General features: G+C 41.6%; 1 protein-coding gene across 1 annotated transcript in view; it reads left to right on the forward strand.

Annotated features, from left to right (window-relative positions):
• The window catches only part of ERC2 (ELKS/RAB6-interacting/CAST family member 2), a 421,277-nt gene that overhangs the window by 238,936 nt on the left and 165,756 nt on the right, over positions 1-16,585 (forward strand). Inside the window, exon 4 of the mRNA XM_045530462.1 lies at positions 16,477-16,551. Within this exon, the coding sequence (XP_045386418.1) occupies positions 16,477-16,551 (75 nt within the window). The remainder of the gene's footprint in view (positions 1-16,476; positions 16,552-16,585) is intronic.

The raw sequence follows: 16,585 nt of genomic DNA on the forward strand, positions 1-16,585 counted from the left end.
TCACCTCACTGGGCCTTTGTCCCCTCATCTGTAAAGTGAGGATAATCACAGGACCTCCTGGAGTTGTGGGCAAAAGTTGGGTGAGAGATGACAAGAAGAGGACATAAACTAGCTCAGGCATAGACAGGATGCTTGGAAACAGATATTAGGTGCTGTTATTTCAGCCACGTGCCAGAAGGTGTGCTGTGTGCTGGGGAGCTAGATTGACGACTCAGAAGGTCTGCCCTTGGACTGCCTCTGGTTGCCAGCCTGCCCAGCAAGGTCTCTGCCATGCCTGCCCTTGGTCAGCTCTGCCTGTGCTCCAGCTCTGCATGTGCCCCATCACTGCCCTGCTGCTGAGGCTGCCTCTCACTCCCACACTTTGCCAAAGGGACCACGTGCTATCTGGGGGGCATCTTGACCTTGCGACTGTCTTGGCCCCTTCTCAGGGTGCGTGGTGCTTTTCTAACTCCTGGCCCTTTCTACAATGACTTGTCTTGATGCCCTCTGAACTCCAGACTGTCATGAGGATGTTAACTTTTCACCTGGCTCATGCTATTAAATAACCATTAAATAGCTAAGTTTTATTGAACTATGTTCCAGATACTCTTCTAGGCACCAATGCCAGCTGGCTTTGCGGCTGGTAACCATTTCATCCTCACAACCCAGTGGGGCGGGTGTAGCTATGATGCTCAATTACAGATGAGTCTGAGAGCCACAGAAAGAGTTAGCACCCTCCCCAAGGGTTCACTGCTAGTTGTGGCAGGGCCAGAAGGAGCAACTCAAAAAAGTCAGTAATTGTGCTTGCATGTTTTACAGGGGGAAGGGAACGCTGTTCCCACAGATGTGAAAAATCTCTAAAATCCCAAATTACGTTTATTTTTTAGACACAGCTTTTAGGGATCTCTTTTTGGCAGCACTAAAGATTTTGTTTGCTTAGCCTCATACCTGAGGCCTGGCTACAGTGTCAGGTTTAAGCTAACGATGAACCATTTTGAATTACAAAGTTCACCAGTAGTTCACCTGTCTCGGTCCTTTGGCTTGGGCTTGTTGTCACTTATGTCAGTCCTTTTGCTTCAGTTTTCCACCGATTTTTATAAAATACTAAGGGCAAGTACAATAAAATATTCCAGAGTTTGTCAGAACCTGCTGCAAACACTAGATAGCAAGGTCTTTGAGCCGGTTTAGGGTTGGCTTGCAGGCAGCACCAACATGTTTTGTTCACCATTTGATACTCTAAAGCTCCAAACCAGTGCATGGGTGATGGTTTAAGAGGCTCCATCTGTGGTGCCAGTGAGCCAAGTGTTAGAAAGCTCCACAGGTAATGCCAAGGTCCATCCTCTTGTAAAGCACTGCCCCAGCCTTGCTCATGGGAGACCCTTGGTAGGGCACCGCTTACCTCGTCCCGCACATTTGTGGACACAGCATTTCTCATTCAGCGGCATCTTGGTTTGTTGCAGAACAGTATCAGTTCACAGCTGCTGACATGGCTGATCCAGTTTTTGGCTGCCTGAGTAGACAGAGAAGGATGGACTCAGTGGACCCTGCTGTTGCCAGGCTGTGTGTGGCCTGTTCTTGGCACCATGTTTTAGGAAGATTGGAAGCTGGGGCTTTCCAGAGAAGTGTCACCAGGATGTTTCTTATTGGAGTTCTTGCATTGTATCAAGAATGGCTGAATGACTTGGAGGTATTTCATGTGATGAAGGAAAGTTCTGAGAACAGAGGGGTGGGCTGGCTTCCCATACTTGGAGAACAATCTTAGGAAAAAAGACGTAGATTTGTTCTGTGGAGGCTGCACCATGTAGACATCAAGGGCTTGGCTGAGCTTTGGAACATGGCAGATGTGGGCCCAAACCCCAGCTTTGCTTTCCAGTGGTTTGGTCTTGGGCTGCTCCGTTACCCTCTCTGAGGCTCAGGTTTCTTCCTGAAAAGTGGGTGTGAGATGAGTGCTCACCTCCTAAATTTGGGGTGTGGATTAGATGAGGTGTTTCATGTCAAGTACTTAGCACAGTGCTTGGGACATGGCAAGATGTCAGTGAATGGCCAGTGTGGGTATTAGTAAATTCTGTGTAATGAAGAACCAGACCAAAGGGAAGAGAGTCAGAGGGAGCAGATACGTAAGGAGAGAACGTTCCAGCTGTCAGAGCTGCTCCAAGGATGCGTGACTGCCCCAATCTGAAACCTTTTAAGCTTCAGCCCAGGAACTGACATCAGGGATGTAAAGGGATTTATGCTGTGAACAAGAAGCTGGACCAGCGAGTTCCCATGGTGCTTTCCGATTCTGTGAGCCTTCAGTATTTTATGCTGTAAGGTTTTATTACAGATAAGTGTTTGAAATGAAAATCTGCAGCAAAAGAGAGACCGTGCCCTTTTCTGTAAAATGTCACTGCCACCACCACCACTGTGTTCCCTCATGGCCTGGAGTGTGGCACGTGTCTCCAGCCAGGGAAGTCGTCTGTGTAGGAGCCGCCCTCTGCTCCTGTCATCTGCAGCCATCTGGACCGCGGGGGTGTGCAGGGAACACGCTGTTGATTCATATGCCATCCCCTGCTGGCATCTCTAAAATGGGCCCTCTGGCTGGAGCTGTGAAGCAGCCAGGCCCTCCCTCTCCCACACCTTCTGCAAGTACTCGAGGGAAAAAGGGACATGAGGGAAAATAGGATCCAGGAACATGGAAAGATGGCTGGGTGGCCCCTGAGGGCAACTGGACAGAGAGCTGGTGCCTGTCTTCAATCTAGTTTTAGAATCCATGACTCAGAATATGATGCCCAGAAGGATAGCTCTCCAGCTGTGCTCAGAGGAGCCCTGGAGGGCCACAGAGATACCTCAGGGGTCCTTGCAATGGACTGAACAGGTGGGCTCTAGGCCCTTTCTTCCTCCTGTCACCCCATTAATCAGAGTAGATACAATTTTTCTATATCTTGTTCCCTCTGCCTGGACCACGCTCCCCACAGGAGTTTGCATGCTGGTGCCTGCTCAGCCTTCATGTCTTGGTTTGAACGTCACCTCCTCTGGGAGGCCTTCTCTGACCACCAACTTAAAGTTAGAGGGAGATGGGTAGTTACAGGGCAACATAAAGTACTTTAATTTGTCCTACACTTCAGGGCTAGCAAGTTGGCATTTTCACAACATGTTCAGGAAAATAGAGCACATAAGAATCTTATAACTCCCCCTCCATTATTCTCCATCTCAGCATCCTCTTACTGCTCTTGTTTATACAGCACTTATTACCTGTGTGTGTTAACAGTTTTTAGAATAACTTGTTTCCTTACATATGTCCGACTGCCTTCTCTACCAGACAGTAAGCATCCTCCTGGCAGGGGCCCTTCTGTCCTAATTCCTCCCTGTCTCCAGGACCTATCTCAATGCCTGACACATAGTAGAATGTTTGATTAATTTATGTGTAGGTATGTGTCTCATGATTTTCTTTGGAGGAGGACAAAGGCAAACCTGAAGGCTTATATTGCTAAAATAAAAGTTTTAAAGCTACTTACCTAAAATAAGACAAATAGAATCCTACCCTACTCACTCCCTAGTGGTTCAGACCAAATCTGGAGTTCTGGGCACGACCTCTGGATCATAGATTGTAGCAGATGGTGATTTTACCTGATTCAGATGCCCTCGTGCCCCTTTTCCTGGGCAGACGTGCCCATCCTCCAGTGACTGTGGGTGCTGTTGCCGACTCACACCTATCACCTTTTCCAAAGGGTTGCTTTTGTAACTAGAATTGCCAAACTTCTTTCTGGCCAGAAGTGCCCTGAGAGCTCACTGGCAGTGGCTGACCAGAGCAGGGGCATGGAAGCCCAGCCCCTGGCCTCAGGTGGGACAGATTCTGCCCCACCATTTACTCTCTGGAGCACCTCACAGGCTCAGGCTAGATTTCCTATACAGCATCCTTGCTTACTTCCCTTTCTTCTCTATATGGCTTCTCTCCCCCACCCCAAGAGCCCTTCCTTAATAAATCATTTCTATAAAAATGCCTGCCTGTCTCAGGCTGTGTCTCTCAGGAATTCAACCTGAAACACAGAAGTGGACTAAGGTAAGTGACCCAGGTATTGCTGAGAGCACCTGATACCATGCCGTATGAGAACGAGTGGATAGAATACATTCCTGTAGTAAGAAAGACTTTGGACCTGGAAGCTGTCATCATGGGAGACAAACCTGATTTGTGTTCTATATCTAAATCTTCTAAAAGCTAAAGGTCAAAGGCCATATACCACAATGGCTCAAGAGAGAAAACAAAGCAAAAAGTTCAGGACTTCTGTTCATCAACAGGATGAACAGAAACCTGCCCCACTTATTAATTCTTTCAATAAATGAGAATGGCTTGAACTTCCCACTACAGAGACATAGGCTGGCCAAATGGATAAATATATACAAATCAAGTACATGCTGTCTTCAGGAAACAAATCTAACCCATAAGGATGCATTCAGACTCCAGGTGAAGGGATGGAAAACAATATTTCATGCAAATGGAAGCCAAAAGAAAGTTGGCATAGCAGTTCTGATTTCAGATAACTCAGTCTTCAACAAAAGTAGTGAAAGACAAAGATGGTCACTATATAGTGGTAAAGGGTACAATTCAACAGGAAGACATAACAAACTCCGGTGCACCCAGATGCATAATGCAAATCCTGCTTGATCTAAACAAAATGATAAACAGCAGCACCATAATAGCTGGGGACTTCAACACCTCTCTGATAGAGCAGGGCAGATGCTCCAAACAGAAAATAAATAAAGAAACAATGGACTTAAACAGAACTGTAGAACAAATGGGCCTGACTGACATTTACAGAACTTTCTACCAAAAAATCACTGAACATATGTTTTTCTCATCAGCTCACGGGACATTCTCTAAGATTGACCATATATTCTAGGCCATAAAGCATGTCTCAACAAATTTAAAAACACAGAAATCATACCATGCATCTTCTCAGACCACAGTGGAATAAAATTAGAAATCATCTCCAACAGAAACTCTCATCTGTACACAAAGTCATGGAAACTAAACAGCCTTCTGCTGAATGATTGGTGGGTTAAGGAGGAAATTAAGATGGAAATCAAAAGATCCTTTGAACTAAATGATAAAGGAGACACAAGTTACCCAAATTTGTGGGACATGGCTAAAGCAGTCCTGAGAGGAAAATTTATATCCATAAATACCTACGTCCAAAAGACAGAAAGATCACAAATCAACAATCTAATGAATCATCTCAAAGAACTGGAAAAGAGCAGCAGAAGAAAAATAACAAAGATGAGAGTAGAACTAAATGAAATGGATAATAAAAAAAGTATACAGAAGATTAGTAAAAGTTGGTTCTTTGAAAAAATACAATTGACACGCCTCTTGCTAGATTAATGAGAAGCAGAAAAGAAAGGACTCTAATAAGCTCAATCAGGAATGAAAAAGGAGAAATTACAACTGATATCATGGAAATAGAAAATAGCATTTCTGATACTATAAAAACCTCTGTGCACATATACTTAAAAACATGGGGAAATGGACAAATTCTTAGAAACACACAGTCTCCCTAGGCTCAATCAGGAAGAAATAGAATTTCTGAACAGACGAGTATCAAGTACTGAAATTGAAGCAGCAATAAAAAAACCTTCCTAAAAAGAAAAGTCCCAGACCAGATGGTTTCACACCCAAATTTTGCCAGACCTACAAAGAAGAACTGGTGCATATCCTGCAGAAATTATTCCATAACATCAAGAAGGAAGGAATCCTCCCTGACACGTTTTATGAAGCCAACATCACCTTGATACCAGGAAAGAATGCAACAAAAAAAGAAAACTATAGACCAATATCCCTTGTGAATATAGATACAGAAATTCTCAACAAAATCCTAGCAAACCAAATTGAGTGCTTATCAAAGAAATAATCTATCATGACCAAGTGGGCTTCATCCCAGAGCTGCAGGGGTGGTTCCACAGACGCAAATCTATAAATGTAATTCAACACATGAATAGAAGTAAAAATAAAGACCATATGATCCCCTCAATAGATGCAGAAAAAGCATTCGACAAAAATTCAGCACCCTTTTACGATAAGAACGCTTAACAAAATAGGCATAGATAGGACCTTCCTAAAAATGATACAAGCCATATAGGACAAACCCACAGCCAACATCATACTGAATGGGGAAAAATTGAAAGCATTCCCACTTGGACTGGAATCAGATAAGTTGCCCTCTATCACTGCTTCTATTCAACATAATGCTGGAAGTCTTATACAGAGCAGTCAGACAAGAGAAGGATATCAAGGGCATCCAGATGGGGGCAGAAGAGGTCAAACTATTGCTCTTTGCTGACGATATGATCTTATATCTAGAAAACCCCAAAGATTCTGCCATGAGACTACTAGAATTGATAAATTCATCAAAGTCTCAGGTTACAAAATCAGTGTACAGAAATCAGTAGCATTCCTATATGCCAACAACAGTCAGGCTGTGAACCAAATCAAAGCCTCAATACCTGTCACAATAGCAACAAAGAAAGTAAAATACCTAGCAATATATTTAACTGAGGAGGTGAAAGACCTCTACAGGGAGAACTACAAAACACTGAGGAAGGAAATAGCAGAGGACATAAACAGGTGGAAAAACCATACCATGCTCATGTGTCAGCAGAATCAACATTGTTAAAATGTCTATACTACCCAAAGTGATCTACAGATTCAATGCAATCCCTATTAAAATACCAACATCATTTTTTGCAGATCTAGAAAAAATAATTCTATACTTAGTATGGAACCAGAGAAGACCCCATATAGCAAAAGCAATCTTAAGCCAAAAGAACAAATTGGGAGGCATCAGTTTACAGACTTCAAGCTATACTACAAGGCTATAGTAACTAAAACAGCATGGTACTGGCACAAGAACAGAGATATAGGTCAATGAAACAGAACTGAGAACCCAGATATAAAACCATCCTGATGTAGCCATCTAATCTTTGACAAAGCAGACAAAAACATACCCTGAGCAAAAGTATCCTTATTCAATAAATGGTGCTGGGAAAACTGGATAGCCACATGTAGAAGACTGAAACAGGGTCCACACCCTTCATCTCTCACAAAAATCAACTCACAGTGGATAACAGACTTAAATCTAAGGCACGATACTATAAGAATCTAGAACAAAATGTTGGAAAAACTCTTACAGATATTGGCCTAGGTAAAGAATTTATAAAGAAGACCCCAGAGGCAATCACAGCAACAACAAAAATAAATAAATGGGACCTGATCAAATTACAAAGCTTCTGAATGGCCAAGGAAACTATCATGAGAGCAAACAGACAACCTACAGAATGGGGGAAAATATTTGCATACTACACATCCAACAAAGGGCTGATAACCAAAATCTATATAGAACTCAGGAAAATCAGGAAGAAAAAATCAAACAGCCCCATTAAAAAGTGGACAAAGGACATGAACAGAAATTTTTCAAAAGAAGACAGACTAATGGCCAACAAACATGAAAAAATGCTCAACATCTTTAATCCTCAGGGAAATGCAAATCAAAACACAATGAGATATCACTTAACTCCAGTGAGAATGGCTTTTATCAAAACGTCCAAAGACAATAAATGTTGGTGTGGGTGCAGACAGATAGGAACACTCAAACACTGCTGGTGGGACTGCAAACTATTACAACCTCTATGGAAATCAATATGGAGATACCTCAAAGAGCTAAAAGTAGAACTATGATTTGATCCAGCAATCCCATTACTGGGCATCTACCCAAAGGAAAAAAAGACATTTTATAAAAAAGACATCTGCACTCGAATGTTTATGGCAGCACAGTTCACAATTGCAAAGATGTGGAAACAACCCAAGTGCCCATAAATACATGAGTGGATTAATAAAATGTGGCATATGTATACCATGGAGTTCTACTCAGCCACAAAAAATAATGGTGATCTGGCACCTCTTGTATTATCCTGAATAGAGCTGGAGCCCATTCTACTTAGTGAAGCATCACAAGAATGGGAAAACAAGCACCACCTGTACTCACCATCGAATTGGTATTAGCTGATCAACACTTATGTGCACATTTAGTAGTAATAAGGTGGGAGGGGGGAGAAGGGGACGGGTATATTCACACCTAATGGGTGTAGTGTGCACCATCTGGGGGATGGACACACTTGAAGCTCTGACTCAGATGGGGCAAAGGCAATATATGTAACCTGAACATTTGTATCCCCATAATATGCTGAAATAAAAAAATTATAAATTATAATAGTATAAAATTGCAGCCATATTCAATGATCTGAAGGAAAGGTATGCAATGCTATGAGAGTATGGGATGTAGACAAGTCTGGATGGTCAGCTAAAGACCTTCCCATGATGTATTTTTAATCTATGGTTGCATAACAAATTACCCCAGACTTAAACAACAAACATTTTTTATCTTGCACATTCTGTGGGTCAGGAATTTGAGAGTTGCTTAGCCAGGTAGTTCTGGTCCAGAGGTGCTCATGAGGTTGCACTCAGGCTGCTGGACAAGGCTGCAGTTATTCGAAGGCTTCACTGGGACTGAGCGCGATCCACTTTCATGATGGTTCATTCACATGGCTGTTGGCAGGAGCCTCAGTTTCATGTCACATGGGCCTCTCCATAGGACAGCCTGATATCCTTATGATATGGCCACTGGCTTCCCCCAGAGCAAGTGATCCAAGAATGTGAGCAAGCAGCAAGCTGTAGTAATGTCTTTTGTGTCCAAGTCTCAGAATTCACATGTGTCGTTTGCACCATATTCTATAGTATGTGTTAGAAGTGAGTTAATAAGTCTAGTCCACACTGAAGGGCAAGGTATTTAGGTTTCACCTTATTAAGGGAATGTCAAAGGATTTATGGACATATTTTAAACTATCACTTCTCTATAAATGGCCAGATAGTAAGTGTCGCTATGTCTGTGACAGCTATTCAAATCTGCCATTGTAGTATGAAAGCAGCCATAGACAGTATGTCAATGAATGGGCACAGCAGTGTTGCAGTAAAACTTTATTTACCAAAACAGGTGGTGGGCTGGATTTAGCTTGTGGGCTATAGTTTGACAGCCCCTGTAGACAAAAGCAAATAAAAGAGTGGAAGATTATTCCCAGCAGAAGGAACAGCATGTTTTAGAAAGAAGAGAATTATTATGCATGTAAGATATCTAACACAGAGTTAGTTTCTTCCTCCTCTACTGGGAAGTTTATTGAAACACTGTAATGGGAAAAAAAAAAAAAGAGGAAACACTTATTTACACATTTACGTGTTTAATATTGTTGATAAATTCTGAAAACATAAATATTGAGGTAAAAACCAAAATGCAAAAAAGTTTGGTGCAATATGGACAGCTGGTATTTCTGTAAATTAAAAAGTGCCTTGTATTGTTAACTTTATACTATTTATGAGGACAAACATATGTAATAAAAGCACAAAAACCTGCGTGAGAGAGAGAGTCACCGACTTTAAGATGATGGCTACTCTCTGGAAGGATAGAGATGGGGATGATTGTACGACTTCAACAGTTGTATGGTTTTAGAAAAATTTTTAGTTGTAAAATACACATAAAATTTACCATCTTAACCATTTTAAAGTATACAGTTCAGTAGTGTTAAGTATATTCACATTGCTGTGCAGCCAATCTCTAGAACTTTTTCTTGCAAAGGTGAAACTCTATACCCTTTAAACAACAATTCCCCACCTCTCCTACCACCAGTCCCTGGCTACCACCATTTCACTTTCTGTTGCTGTGAGTGTGGCCACTGTAGATACCTGGTGTAAGTGAGCTCATACAGTATTTATAAGTACTGGCTTATGTCACGTAGCCTAATGTCCTCAAGGTTTATCCGTGTTGTAGCAGATGTTAAAATTTCCTTCCTTTTCAAGGCCAAATATTATTCCATTGTATGTATATAGGGCATTTTTTTCTTCCATTTATCCATTGATGGACAACCTTTTGGCTGTTGGGATATTGCTGCTATGAACATAGGTAGACATATCTAAAGCAGTTTTGATAAAAGAAATGGTCTGTTAAATATTAATAGCATACTGTGAAAATATAGTAATTGGAGGCTCTTCTTCCTTCCCATTACTCCCACAGCATATTCCCGTCAGACTGTCACTCATATTATCCACCAAAACTGCAGTAGTCAAAGTTACTAATGATCTGATGTAGCTAAATCCAGTGGTCAATTCTCTGACCTCATCCTATTGATCTCTCAGCAGCAGTTGATTAGGGGGTTACTGGACATACCTTGTTCACTTGGCATCCAGGATGTCACACTCTTCATTCTCTTTCCACTCAATGGCTGTCCCTTCTCAGTCTCCTTTGCTGCTTGCTCCTCACTTCCCAGACCCTTTGCTGTTGGAACACCCCTGAGTTCAGTCCTCCAACCTCTATTGTCCTCCCTGTACTCAGCCACTAGATGATCTGATCGAGAGTCAGGGCTTTCCATGCTATCTATTCACTGAACCCAAGTTTGTAAATGTAGCACATACTTCTCTTAAATCCAGACTCATCTATTCTATCAGCTACTCAGTATCTCCATTTCAATGTCTCATAGCTTCACAAACTTAACAAATGCAAAATCAAAGTCTTGGTTCCCATAACTTCCACCTCTCCTGGCCAGTCTTCTCTAATTTGGTAATCCACCTCCATTCTTGTTCAGGCTAAAAGCCTCGAAGCTGTCCTTTACATCTCTTTCCCTAGTACCCAGGAAGTCTTTCAGGAAGTCAAATCAGCCTCCTGTTGAAACATATCCAACTCAATTCCTCATTGCCTCCACCCTGCTACCCTGTCCAAGTCTCTCATCCCTTGCTAGGGTTATTCCACTTACCTCTGATCCCTTTGGTTCTGTCCTCACCACCACCACCACCTTGCTGAAACTATACAGTTTAAGAACGTGCCTCATATCTTGGTTTGGCTTTGCTCAGACCTTCCAGTGTCTTTTCATTTTTCTCAGAATAAAATCCGGGTCCCCACAATGCACTCCAGATGGAGGACCCATCCTCCCATCCTCCCCAACACCTTGTACGTCTTTGACCTACCACTTTCCCCACTCCTCAGGCAGCTCCGGCCACACACGTAGCATTTGCTGTTCGCTCTGCCTGGAATATCTACACAACTCATTCCCTCCTTTCCTTTAGATCTTTGCTCAGGTATCACCTTTCCATGAAGCTTTCCCTGACTGCCCTATTTAAAATTGCAGTTGATTAGCTCCTCCCTAGCAGATCCCATCCTACCTTCCTGACTTATTTCCCTTTACATTATTTATAACAAACTGGCTTAGTCACCTTTTGTAATTATTTTGCCTTTCTTTCCATTGGACTCTGGAATAAAAAACCTGTAAGGCTGGGGTGTTGGTCTGTTTTGGTTCACTGCTATATTTCTGCTATCTCCTGTATCAAATTATTATTTGAATATATGAATCTGCTATATCTTAAGACATATGTGAGCTGAAGTGTGAGATTACAGTGTTGCTTTCCTGTTGATTTCACCAATTGTTTTTGCTCCATTAGGGTGGCAGTTTTAAAACATGGCTTTGAATTTTTTGGCACTCCTCTCTGAAAGCTGAGCAGGCTTGTGTGTGACTGCTTTAATAAAGAGAGCGAGGCAGAAGTGATGCTACGGGACTTTCAAGGTTAGGTAATGAAAGGCCATACAGTCTCTTGCTTATTTGCTGGAACTCTTGCTCTTGGAGTCTGTATCCTTAAATGTAAGAGATTGGGTTACCCTGAGGCTGCCATGTGGAGAGGAAGCCCAAGCCGTGTGGAGAGGCTGTATGTAGGTGCTCAGATTGATAGTTCCAGCTAATCCCAGTCTTCAAGTCATTTTCCAGCCAAGGCACCAGACATAAGGGTGAAGAATCCGTCTTGGGAGTGGATCCACCAGCCCCACTTGTTCCAGTCTCCAGACATTATACTGTAGAGATAAGCCATCCCTACTCTGCCCATTGTGAATTCCTGTATTCATGGCCTAAAATTCATGGGCATAATGAAATGGTGGTGGCTTGAAAACACTAAGTTTTGGGTGGCTTGTTACACAGCAATAGATTTCCAGAACAGTAATGGGAAAAGACCAGATAAAAATAGTAATTACCTTTGGAAAGCAAGTTAAATATCAAGGGGTTTTGGTTTTTTTTTTTTGTTGTTGTTTTTGTTTTGTTTTTGAGTCTACTGAAGAAAATATGTGGTGTGTGTGAACATTATTCTGCCAGGTTCATCTTGGAAGCTAGTGTCTACGCAGATTAACTCACTGGACTCTAGACTCTCATTAACTCCCAGAAAGTGTCATTGTGATGAGCCGTTTGAGATTTCATGCTCAAAATCCTAGGTTCTTGGTATATTTCCATGTTGATCACCTAAAGGAGTTGGCAGTTTTAGACCAGCTAAGGCCAACCTAATAATGAAATTATAGGAAAATATATAACTTGGAGATCCATGTCACTGTGAGATACTAAATTTTGTGATGCTGCCAATTTTCTTCTCTTGTGTTTTCTTTTGCTTTTAAAAGTGAGAATGAATATAACTAAAAATACCAGGCAGGGATCAGCATGTCAGAGTTAGCTACCTATTAAAAATTGGGATATTCTCATAGCTGGAAGGGCATTAGAAACTCACTCATAAAGTTCCTGAATCTGCACGTCAGAGAAGGGAAGTGATATCCCCAAGATCTCAGGCTGGACTGTAGGCTCCTGACTTCTGACTCCTAGTATAGTTCTCTTTCCTCTCAGTAAGTGGTTCTTAGCTCAAAGTCTGGTTCTGAGGTGAACTTCTGGGGTGCCGAGCCTGTGAACCAGCTTGAAATGGTGCAGACCATTTTGTTTGTGCATGCTTTTGTGTCCATTTCTGGAGAGAATCCGTACCTTCCATTTGATTTTTACACAGATCTTTGACTCAGAAAAGTTTAAGTAGCATTGCACTTGGTGATTTATTGATAATGCTATCATTTAAAACTATCAGAAAAAGTTAAGTCTTGTACTCACACCTGTATGAGAGAACACTAAATGCTCCTGGGGAAACTCACTCGTTGTTTAAGACTAGTACATAATGGGTGCATCTCTCAGATGGTTATAGTTGGAGCATCCTGCAACCATCTCATCTTAGTGTCTGTTTAGAAAACGTAGGCAAGCAATCACATTACAGGACTAATAAGGTATTTTTCCTCGCAGCCATTGCACTAGTTAAAGCAGAGAGAGCTGGGATCGCTATATATAAAGCCTGAAAGCTCATAGGCTTATCTTAATGGAAGTTTATTTTTCATTCACACCACCAGCCCATGTAGGTGCTCAGCAGACTTTTCAAATGGTGTTTCAGGTATGCAGGTTTCTTTTATCTTGAGGCTTTGCCATCTTATTGAGTCTTGGAGTCCTTCCCTTCTAGCTAATTGATAGAAAAAGAGGGAGGAGTTGAGGACTAGTTAGGAAGTTTCCATGGAAGTGGAGTTCCTCATTTCTGACCACATTGTGCTGGCCAGAAATAAGTCCCATGGCTCCATCTAGATATAAGAATAGTGGTTGTGGGGCTTCCTAGCAATAACTCTGCACCACGGAGGAAGAGCACAAATCTTTGTTGGGCAACTGGTCCTCTCTGCCACAATCAGAGTGAGTTATTTTAAGAATCTCAAATCTCAGAGATGGATGAAATGTCTGAGATGGGACTTTCAGACAATCCATATAATCAGGAAACAGATTACAATCCTCATTTATCCGACACCTTGGGAATTAAGATGATCCCTGGAAACTATAAATTCAGGATTTAAAAATAGTGTAGTTAAGATAAGAAAATTACAATTCTTGGTAATTGGAGATTTTATTTTATTTTATTTTTAAAGGAGTGACACAGAGGGTAAGGGTCCAATCTGGATTTTGAACTGGTTTGTATCGTAATAGAATTTGTATAATTACAGCAAAGCAAACTCTTTCCATTTTTGCAAAAGTATTGCTACAAGTTTAGCCTTTTTATTGCCTGTTTACCCTTAACAATGTTTTCGTGTTTGGCAGAAGTTACAGCAGCAACATGCATTTACTCTGTTTTTTATTCTCACTGTGTTGCTTAGTTGTTTCATGATTATTTTTACTTGTTTTATACAAGCTTAACCCATCTCTTCAAATTATGATATAATTTTTATTCTAGAATTGGGATTGACTATGTTGTGAAATTTTCATGAATTTCATTCTTGGCTTTTTAAAAAAGTTGATTTTGAAGCCACCTGGGGTATCAGAACTGGTGACCTGTGAAATGCATTTCTTCTGTCTCTTACTGCAGAGCTACTCTGACAAATGATTTTCGGTTTTCCCATCTATGACATTTTATTGGCCCAGTGTTCTCCAATGATCTTGGAAGTAATGTCGAGGGCTAAGAAGCTTTTTTTATGGAGGTTGAAGCCCTGATGGGATCCACTGAATGGTGTGCTGGAACTGGACTGTACTGAATAGTGAAAGCCAAATATTGGAAACTTATAACACCTGTTATAAATTAAATATACAAATTCACATGTACATAAATTATATTAAAATTCATAATTTCCCATTTTTTTATTACATTTTACTATCTAGGATCTTGAGGTTATTACATGTATTGTGTCTGTGTGGTGGAGAATACTGTACAGTGGAGCTACTATTGTGCCTTTCTTCCCAGGTCTGCATTCAGTGGTGCCACTTCAGTAGTTTGCAGTTGGCCATGGTGGATGCTGGCTGTTAAATGTCCAGCAGCCCACTGGACTCACCATACAAATCGTCGTCTTCATTTGTTAGTGCTGAGGCTTGGAGACAAGTAGTGCTAGGGACATCATAGATGCCCAGTAAAGGACAGCTGTCTGTGGGGTCATTCCTTCAGAAAACCTCTGCCATGTCCAGGGAGCCTAAAAATGTCAATGTTGCCAGATCATTGCAGTCCAGGGCCTCCAAAAGCACACAGGATCTCTTTCTGTTTCTCTATTCATAAAATAGTTTGAGTAATACTTGACTCCATCCCTTCCGGGGATGCCGTAGGGTGGGAAATGTCCTAACTGTTGTGAAAGCATTTTGAATAATTAGGAAGTACAGCTCTTAAATTGGAGCTTGAGAAGTAGTTTCACACAAGATTGCCGATTTGTATCAGTGATGACTTTGAGAACAAAATATTGTTCTCAGACCCCCTGTCCAGAGCTGTAGCAGTGATTTCCCAGTGCTGGTCGCAGGACAGTGCACCATGGTTAATGTCCAAGATTTCTTGGGCCTCTGGTAGATAAGAACAGCATAATAGGATATGGGCAAAAGATTGCCTGCTTATCTTATCCTGGATAGCACTATCTTTAATTGTGGGATTTGATTCTTCTAACAATTTTTACATTAATATGTCCTATCTCTTTGGAATGGCAGTGATGGTAGATGGTCGTGGTGGGGTAGAGTTAATTTTAAATGCCCTTACTTGGAAAAAGCTAGAAATTATATCAGTCCTCCTTCCTACCTTTTTCTTTAATTTAAATGTTTGTGGTCCAATGGTTCTAAAAGAACTGTCCCATGTTGACTCTAAATTGATTTTTCTGGAAGCAGAAACAAGTATTGATAGAATTATCCCATAGGTGACCTGTATCAGCGGCATGGACGTGTGTGAGCACTTCCGTTTACTCCTGCCACTGCCTGCTCTCACAAAACTGTTAGCAGTTATTAAGAAAAACAAAGCATGTACTGAACAAACAATGTTCTTTATCTCTTCCCTTCTGCTGAGACAACTTTTCAAAGTCTTGATGGAACTGTTTTTTTAAAGGGAAACATGCAAAAAATGAGCCTTCAAGCTTAAACTTCTAATTATATTGTTTGCTTTTTACCTAAAGAAATGTTCATCATCACTCCAGGAGTTCTCGGGTCCACGTCTGGCTTTGACCATTTTTGTCTCTCCTCTAACGTTGTTGATATTAATGCCAATTGTAATTTCTTGGCATCATGCTACATAAATATATCACCCACAGATGTGATTTTGAACAAGGACTGAAACCGTTAATTCGGAAGCAAGAGATTCACAGGGTTTTTATCAGATCACTCCAGAAAGTGACACAGTTGTACTGGAAAGGTTTTAAATTGCTCATTTCAAATGTACCTCAGTAGCAAAATGCCATGCGTGCAGCTGATTTGCAACCACGTTAGTCATTTTCTGTCCTCCGTTTCCTTGCTGTATTTATACCGGGAGCACAGAGTAATGTAATTTAGTAAATTATGATTTGATGGCTGGGCATCAGCCCCAGTGTTGAATTGTATTTGGACTATGATTACTTGCTGGCTTTGTCACAGTTGACATTAATTATTGATGGAAGTTTCAGAAATAGCGCATGTGCCAGGAGCTTTTCACCGGCACGCAGGCTCCAGGCAGGAGGGATGCTAAAGAGTGTGGGGGAAGAGGCACCTGTGGCTTGTTTATGTCTGTGTGCAGGGAACCTGGACTCAGTGGGCTGTGTGGTACCTGTGTAAAGGTCATGTTGTAACGGAAGGATGAACCGTCAAGCTTATTTCTATCGTGTTCCTCCCCAGGAATTGCACCGAAGAAGCCAACTTCAGCCGGAGCCAGCTAAGACGAAGGCTCTTCAGACTGTCATTGAAATGAAGGTAGGAGCCGAGAGCACTTTTGTCAAAAACGTCT

The sequence above is a fragment of the Lemur catta genome, chromosome 18, assembly GCF_020740605.2.
Source record: "Lemur catta isolate mLemCat1 chromosome 18, mLemCat1.pri, whole genome shotgun sequence".
Classification (NCBI taxonomy): domain Eukaryota; kingdom Metazoa; phylum Chordata; class Mammalia; order Primates; family Lemuridae; genus Lemur; species Lemur catta.